The 8,438-nt window shown below is 41.0% G+C and overlaps 3 protein-coding genes across 3 annotated transcripts; 1 reads left to right on the forward strand and 2 right to left on the reverse strand.

Moving 5' to 3' along the window:
* The first annotated feature begins 275 nt into the window (after nt 1-275).
* On the forward strand, nt 276-3,071 carry f2r (coagulation factor II (thrombin) receptor). Its single transcript, XM_023413587.2, has 2 exons — nt 276-371; nt 1,479-3,071. Exons 1-2 carry the CDS (start codon nt 302-304, stop codon nt 2,705-2,707), a joined length of 1,299 nt encoding a protein of 432 aa, XP_023269355.1. The 5' UTR covers nt 276-301; the 3' UTR covers nt 2,708-3,071.
* A 72-nt stretch (nt 3,072-3,143) lies between these two features.
* LOC147818719 (uncharacterized) lies at nt 3,144-4,764 on the reverse strand. Its single transcript, XM_087175903.1, has 6 exons — nt 4,553-4,764; nt 4,263-4,408; nt 4,067-4,128; nt 3,844-3,954; nt 3,653-3,754; nt 3,144-3,369 (listed from the first exon to the last, which is right to left on the reverse strand). Exons 1-6 carry the CDS (start codon nt 4,661-4,663, stop codon nt 3,332-3,334), a joined length of 570 nt encoding a protein of 189 aa, XP_087032029.1. The 5' UTR covers nt 4,664-4,764; the 3' UTR covers nt 3,144-3,331.
* A 584-nt stretch (nt 4,765-5,348) lies between these two features.
* Nucleotides 5,349-7,666, reverse strand: LOC111660344 (saxitoxin and tetrodotoxin-binding protein 1-like). The gene is made up of 6 exons (XM_023413588.2): nt 7,441-7,666; nt 6,691-6,833; nt 6,489-6,556; nt 6,074-6,202; nt 5,822-5,917; nt 5,349-5,729 (listed from the first exon to the last, which is right to left on the reverse strand). Exons 1-6 carry the CDS (start codon nt 7,549-7,551, stop codon nt 5,638-5,640), a joined length of 639 nt encoding a protein of 212 aa, XP_023269356.1. The 5' UTR covers nt 7,552-7,666; the 3' UTR covers nt 5,349-5,637.
* Between the last annotated feature and the right edge of the window lie 772 nt (nt 7,667-8,438).

Raw genomic sequence — 8,438 nt, forward strand, 5'->3', positions numbered from 1 at the left:
ATCCATATTGTGCGTTTTATTATTGTCTTTATATTGATATATATATCTTCATTATCTTTATTATCTGTCTGTTCTTTAACGTATTTCTATCAACAAATACTTTGAGGGAAAATATTTTCAGGGACCAGTACACATGACATTATTTCTCTGTAGTAGGGGAGGAGACGGTGTGCAGTGAGGAGGAGGCGTGTCCACACTGGACTGTAATAACACGTTTGAAGCTGGCAGAAAAACACTGAAGCCACTCTTCTGGCCAACAGATAATTTCAACACACTTATTCAGAGGATATACAGTAAAGCCATGGGTCACATGTTAATAGGGCTGTTGGTTTTGTTTTCTCACCAGAGCTCAGCACTCGCCTCCCAAAATGGTAAGTTGCTTTCCTCACAATAACCTTTTGTGTAAAACTTTGAATGCTCCATAATCAATCTGATTATTAGGTCAATCAATATTATCATACTTTGTACAGACTTGCACTTAGAAATGCAAGATGAGTAACATTAACTATATTTGCATCAGCCATGTGATTCAAAATAAATATGGTATTTTCTGTTTATACAATTGCTTCAGCAGAACGATGCCTTAGCGCATAATTCCCTTTATGTCAGAGTATAGTTTACTGTATATTGTATATAGAAGGCTGGACTATGGGAATTGTGTTTCACGAAGTAATGACCCTGCACCTTTCCAAACTGCAAGAATTCAATAGTAATCAGAAACTTGAACCATGATTTGTTTTAGAATTTGTAATTCTGCCAAAGTCTGTTTGGCCACACAGCAGGTCATGGACAGTGGTGGAAAATAATGAAGTCCATGTTCTTATGTATTTGGAAGTTTCTTGTACTTTGCTTGGATATTTCAATACTCCACTACATTTAATCCATAATTTCAGCTTTACAGGTTTTTGCCTACAGAACATGATCAGCTTGAATAATTTCTAGACTAACCAACAATATATAAAGTAGTTAAAATCAGCTCCCCTCAGACATTTAGATGCTGCTTAAATGTATCACTTAATGCACCATTAATAATCCAATAATATTATAATCAATACTTTGTAAGGGTATTCTTAATTTTTTAAATTACATTTTGGTGATAATATGTTTATAATACTGAACTGTACTGAAATATTTTGAGGGCAGAACTTGTGATGGATTATTTTTACAGTGTGTTAATACTACTTTTACACAAGCACAGAACCCAAATACTTACAATACCAGTGGAAGATTATGAAAGGGCCACCAGTCAAAAAAAAAAAAATTCCACTCAGCTTCCTGCTTATCTCTGTGAAGCATACTGAGGTAGGTATTGCTTAAAATAAGATCATTGATACTAAAATATATCCAGTCTATAACTACTGTGTATAACTGTACTAACCCTGTCATGATAAAGATTTCTTTCTATTTCTGGATTCATCTAAAGATGAAAAGAAAGTTACATGTATCCTGTTCTGTCTCTGTGTTCTCTGTGTTTCAAGACTCAGAGCTGCTGCCGCGGACTTTTTCTGGTCACTTTGTGATGGTCACTGATGATCCTGTAGACTACATTGACCTTTCTGCGTTGGACAGTCTGATGGACGACACAGGGTCTGGCTCAGGATCACAGCAGGAGCCGGTGAAAAGACACGGCCACCACGGCCCACACCGTCAACCCCAGAAGCACTATTTTGTCTCAGAGGAGGCTAAAGGTTTTCTCAAGGGTCGCCTGGCAACAAGCGTTGTCCCGACCATTTACACCCTTGTCTTCATCATCAGCGTGCCCCTCAACCTCATTACTATGGTGATGTTTGTGCATCAAATCCGTCCCAGGAAACCAGCAGTGATCTACATGCTGAACCTGGCCTGCGCTGACCTGCTGTTTGGCCTGCTCCTTCCCTTCAAGATTGCCTACCATTACCATGGCAACAACTGGATCTATGGCTCCTTCATGTGCAGAGTTGTCACAGCAGCCTTCTACTGCAACATGTACTGCTCTGTCCTGCTCATGACGTGCATCAGCATCGACCGTTTCCTGGCCGTGGTTTACCCCATGAACTCGCTGACGTGGCGCAGCCCTCAGACAGCTTCAGCCGTGTGTGCTGCCATGTGGCTGTTAGCCCTCGGGGGAGTGTCCCCTCTGCTGGTCTCAGGGCAGACCATCTATTTGTCAGACCTGGGCATCACCACCTGCCATGATGTGCAGGATGTGGAAAAACTGCAAGCTTACTATCTTTACTTCTTCCCCATCTACTCCTCTGTCTTCTTCTTCATCCCTCTTGTCTTCACTGTTGTCTGTTATGTACGTATTATCCAGGCTCTGGCAGCAGCCAATGTGGAGAACCGCTCCAGGAAGACTCGGGCTGTGGTGATGGCTGTGATCGTGCTGATGGTGTTTGTGGTCTGTTTCACTCCCGCCAACATCATCCTGATGGTTCACTATGTTCAGCTGTCCCACAAGTCCAGTGACAGTTCCTACCAGGCATACCTGATCTCCATGTGTCTAGGCAGCCTCAGCTGCTGTGTGGATCCAGTCCTCTATTACTTTGGCTCTTCTCAGTGCCAGAAGCAGGTGGCAGCACTGTTCAGATGTAGGCAACTGGCACGAGCAGAGAGCAGCTCAGAGACACAAAGTACGAGAACCAGTGGGCGGACAGACAGCAGCAGGTTATGCAAGATGGAGAGCGCTCAAACTGGCCTGGGGAGCCATTACAGCAGGCTGGTGGCTTAAGTGCATGGACATAAGGAGACTGGTCAGTCTGAGAGACTGCAAACTTGCACATACACCCACAGCATAAGACTCCCATCTGTATTTGAAACATTACTAAGGACATGGTTGGGTTGGATCAAAAGAAATAATACAAAACTATAACTGTTTACTGTTTATTTTCACTTAAATTGGCTTATTTGATGTATCATTTTTTTCATTAAGAGCCAGTTCACTATTCGTTGTTTTGAAATCATAAAATATATCCACCGCCATGACAGTGTGTGATATGTTCAATCAACTTCACAGCCAGCAAAGCAGAAATTTGTCTTTACTGATTTTTGTTTCATATCCTTGTTTTCAATAAATCATAGGAATTAAACAGTTAGTGTGTAATATTATTATTGTCAATAATAGCGTAATAATAGTGTAAAAGCATAATTATAAGAAAGACAAAAACAGCTGTTATAGGTTTTTATAAATGAATATGTAAAATCATTAATCACTTGTGTTGGTATTCATGAAGGCAAAAAAAATGTGTGTAAATACCAGGGTTTGTGCTAAAGCATATATAATTCAATCAGAACAAAACTACTACATTATACATATTTTGCTTAATACAAAAGTTGCTTTATCTCTTGTCCTTTTTTATTGCTGCTCACTCTCTTTGTCGTCAGGACACAGCTCTGAAACACAGGAAAACAAAAAAAAGATAATCTTTGAGAGAAGAACAGAACAAAGTGAATACCACAGTTTCCCTGAAGGCTCCACCTCCATTTCCTGCCCATGCACATAGTACTTCATTGAATTACTCCAAACATAACGAACGTACATAATATATAATCATATTTAAATAATGCATTTCAATACAACATCTCCACCTTGTGGAAAGTTGTGTAAGTTGTAGCATCCAGTAAAGATTAAGAAGGAAATGGTTGAGAAAACTTTGGTCACTAATTAGTTACTGACCTGTTTCGCCATCGTAGCTATGGAGGTTCTCCGGGAAGTTCAGACACCCAACTTGCTTCTTCAAAATTTCAACATTTTTGGGATCTATTTTTCCTGTCCTTGCTGAAAGAGGGGGGATAATTTTTTTTTAGTTAAAAAAAGAACTGTACATATCTTAAAACTCCAAATGTGTTGATAAGGACAAAACTCACTGAACTGCAGGATGTATCTACCAGTGACATCCCCGTTTCGAAAGGTGTCTGTCCACAGCAGGCAGTCAGAGCAAGTCTGTAGGATATGTCCTTTGTGCTCTGACAGATTTTCTTTAAAACCAAGGTGACTGATTATTATATGACATCTGATGTTGTGGATATCTTTGTCATTTTTCTAAAGATAAATCTCTGCCTTACATTTGTCTGTCTTTGGTTCACTTACTGCGGAATGTGGTGGCCAGTCCTGAGATTGTTGCATTTACCTCCCCCAAGATACACCGGTTACTGAGAAACAAGGATTGTTGTGACACAATTTTGTTTTCACAAGGTTAAACTCTAACATGCCATTAAAAAAACTTTTATAATTCTAATATAGTGCTACAAAGTCTTTCTCAAATGATTCTGCTTCATTAACTTACAAGCAGTGATCTCCCCATTTTAATGTCACAGTCTGACTGTCAGAAGTGGCAGACAAGTCGATCCAGGAGCTTTTCAGAGACTCCAGTGCCATGTGGTATTGCTTGGGGTCACCAGCTCCCATCACATACACCCATTTTCCAAACACCTGCATGTAAGCAGTTAAGATTTATGTAGCTATATTCCAAATATTTCATTGTGTTTATTGATAATATACCTTTTTTTTTTTACATTCAGTAAAATCAGCCATCTTTGGGATCAATAAGAAAAAGGGATCATAAGAACAACTTACCTGTTTGGGGTCCTCTGGCATAAAAGGTTTGACCAGGTCCTTACAGTCAGGTGCAGATGCAGCAGTGAGGGAAGTGAGAGCCAACAGAAACACAACAGCAGGCAGAGCCATGGTCAAACAGAGGGATGAGGACTGAGACTGGGAGACAGCTGCACTGCAGAGGATGGTGCCGAACCTGCAACAGAAAACTTTTCCCCCTGGGGTTTCACAAAAAAAAAAAAGAAAAAAAAGAAAAGCTGTTGTGCAAGTGCTAATATGGGAGAGGAGGGGGGATTGTACATGCTCAAATGCACCGGTGAAGGTTATTTAATGACCATGCAGAGCCATGCAGATTTCTTTTATTCAGCACAGAATGGCCTGCTTAGCAGTCTTCTGTTGCCCATGCTGCTGACCCTGAATGAACTCAGGCAACGTGCCACGGCTTGTCTTGGACTGATGAGACATTTAAGAAAAAAAAAAAAAACCCAAAGCAGCTTTTCACCAATAGAACAAAGGTCGTTTCCCTGTGGGGCTGTGTGGGCTCTTTGTGGGGACAGTTTAAAGGTTGGAAGTCTTCTTTCTTTCCCTAACAGAGACGTTACCGAACAACAGTCTTTGTTGAAGTTCCTGGGAACAGTGGGGCATTTTAGAAGAGCAGTATTAATTTTAATGAAGCGTATAATTTTGATACATGGGTCAGCAGAGTGTTTGGCAACATTTACTGTGTGTGAGAAAGAACGAAGAAATGTTGGTGCTGAGCCAAATAGTTTTTCTGAATAAGAGTAGAAATAAACAAGTGGAAGACAGTACAGAGGGAGACTGAGAACTGTTTTTATTTACCATACACAACCAGTGGGAACATGGTGGATGCATTAAAGGAGACATTTAAAATGGATTTACTAAACTAAACTACTGACCTAACATAACAATATAATCTTACACTTTATTGCAGGCTGACAGCAACTTGACGACATATTAAAAATTATTACAAGACAACATCCGTGCACAAGCAGATCACATTTTGACACTATTTAGTACATGTTAAGCTGGAGTTGTTTGGGTGTTTGGAGGCTGTTCACAGGGCTATGACACTTCTGTGCTCTGCTTTAATTTGCAGCAGGCTCAGTATCAGTTTGATCAGTCTCTGTATTCTCGGTGGGAGGTGAAGCAGAAGTCTCTCTGTCATCCGGACACAGATCTGAAATGAGACAATAGTAATAGAATCACAATGATGTATTTGATGATTGAACTGGGTGGCAGAGAGATGCAGAGCTGAAACTGAAGACTCACCGCTGCCTGAAAAGTGATACTCTGGGAGGAATTTGAGACATTCCGCCTGCTTCTTGAAGGTCTCTAATTCAGATGGCTCCAGACTGCCGGTCCGTGCTTTAAAAGAAGGGCCAGAGAAATAAAACAGGAGGGTGAGATGGTGAGGCGATGTGGGAAGCCAGGGGAGAGAAGACAGAGAGAAATAGCAAAGTAGCCTAATATCTCAAAAATAGTATTGACCCCCCCCCCCCAAAAAAAAAAAAAAAAACTTACTAAAAAGAAAAAGATATCGTCCCTTTGATTCGCTGTCAGGGAGGAGGGTGGTGTCTTCGGACAGGAGGCAGTCGGCGCAGGTCTCATAGTACTTCCCATCATGATATGAAGTGTGACCTTTAATGTTAACTGTGGAACAAAGATTAAAAACAGCTGAGATCATATTTTCATGCAGCTAGTTGAAACTGTGCGCAAGAAAACACCATATAAAACTACCAAAAATATATGAAATATTAATATTTTTGGAAGGTTCTGTGACTGTTTTGTTATGAAATCCACCCACTCCTCTGTAATGTGCTTTGGCTGCATGCATCAACCACATAACATTACACAGCTTGGACAGAGAGAGAGCGAGAGGGAGAGATGGTGAGTCGGGGAGATAACAGAAAAACTGTGAATATTTCAAAATACATACAAGTGGTGTGGCTGGTCATTCCAGAGATGGTGGCATTAGCCACACCCTGAAGGCATTTATCCTCATTTCTGTCATGAGAAAAAGGAGCAACAACCTTTCAATACACTCTTCATGACAACTTTACTAATGATGGAAAATAACAATATGATATACGAAACATATGGTCACGTGACTGATCATTTGCAGTCAGCAGCGTCCTTACAGGCGGTCGGCCCAGTAGATGGTGATGACTCCACTGTCTGAGGAAGCTGACAGTTCCACCCAGGAACTGTTCACCGACACCAAGTCGTTCTTCAGGCTGGACTGGTCCCATGACCCCACATGAAGCACCCACTTCCCATAGATCTGCCACCCACACAACAACCACACAACTCACTGACGTCACTGGGCTGCATTTCTGTGTTCATACTTTATTATAATATAATATAATATAATACAATAATGAGGATGCTCTGTCATGTCATTGTTAAAAACTGCATAGCTCTTAAAAATACTCTCAAAAAGTTAAACATACAATTCCATGACAACTCTTTTTTCTGAGGAAGATCACATGTAAAAGGATCAAAAGCTCCGGGACACGTTTAATGGATCTTTTTCAGAGATTATTTTATCAACGACTTAATAGCTTTATAGCTTGATAGCTTTTTAGCTTAAGAAGACTGATAGTTATCTTGCAATTGAAATAAAAATGGAGATTTCTACATGGCATCACAGTTGTTTTTCTGCTAAGGGTGTACATAATGTACATTAGCTTTGATATACAAGATGCATTAATGTGCCAGTTATTCTTCAGACCAAATGTGTTTGTTCTTTTTAATCACAGTGTATCTCACTGTAACAAAAAATGAACACCAAGACAAAACTCAGCTACTCAGGCACATTAACCCACAGTGCTGCAGTGCAGAGCCTCCTCTATATGACCAGCTCATAATAAATGATCGCTGATACTCACGGGGCTGTGGCTGTCCAGTACCAGAGGCTTTACCAGCTCTTTACAGTCCGGTTCAGATGCGGCACTCAGGGAGGTGAGAGCCAGCAGAGCTACAACCAGCTGTGCAGCCATGGCTCGAGACAGCAGGCAGCCAGAGAGCAACACCAATGTCAGGGATCCTGCCAGCTACAGTCTTCTCAAAGGAACCACAGGAAGTGTTCTGTAACAGTGGGCTGGGCCAAACACACACACACATGCACACACACACACACACACACACACACACACACACACACACACACACACACACACACACACACACTCCTCTTCTCCTGGAGGGAAGAAGGAGCAGTTCACTTTTCACATCCAGTGTCAGCAGGGGCTTGTGTCCTATTTACCACGTTACATAACAGCCATCTGGCAGAGTCTGAATAGCAAGACCCCTGCATTTTCAATATGTGAACACCCCCTGCACAGAGTCACACACACACACACACACACACACATACACACACACACACACACACATGGAAACTACTCCACTTGGGTCCTCAACTCTTATTTCAACAATAGAAGTGGCTGCAAAACATTAAAATAATTTAAATAAACTACTTTTATCTGCTAATATATTACACACACATAAGACATTGTTGGAATCTTCAACATGAGGTAACCTTTTGTTTCCTCGGGCCAGATGCAGGCTTACATAACATGTACCGCCTCCATTTTCCAGGGAAACAGTTCAGAGATTGGTTGTTCCGCTTTGTTTTTGTGAAGGAACCAAATCATTATTGATAATGACACTAATGATAATCCTAAAATACATAATCAGGCAATGGCCACTTTGTGCAGCATAGTGCCAACACACTCTCACACTCACAGCAACAAAAGTAAATTCGGCCATCTGATCAGCTCCATCTGAAAAATCCTTACCTAACTTTCACACAAAAACAATGGGGTCAACAATTAATGTATTGCAAGTTCTTTTGCACAATACTATTTGTCAGTGTTGGGGAATG

Source organism: Seriola lalandi, unplaced genomic scaffold, assembly GCF_002814215.2.
Source record: "Seriola lalandi dorsalis isolate HSWRI2012SDOR001 ecotype SW California unplaced genomic scaffold, Sedor1 jcf7180002054517, whole genome shotgun sequence".
Lineage (NCBI taxonomy): Eukaryota > Metazoa > Chordata > Actinopteri > Carangiformes > Carangidae > Seriola > Seriola lalandi.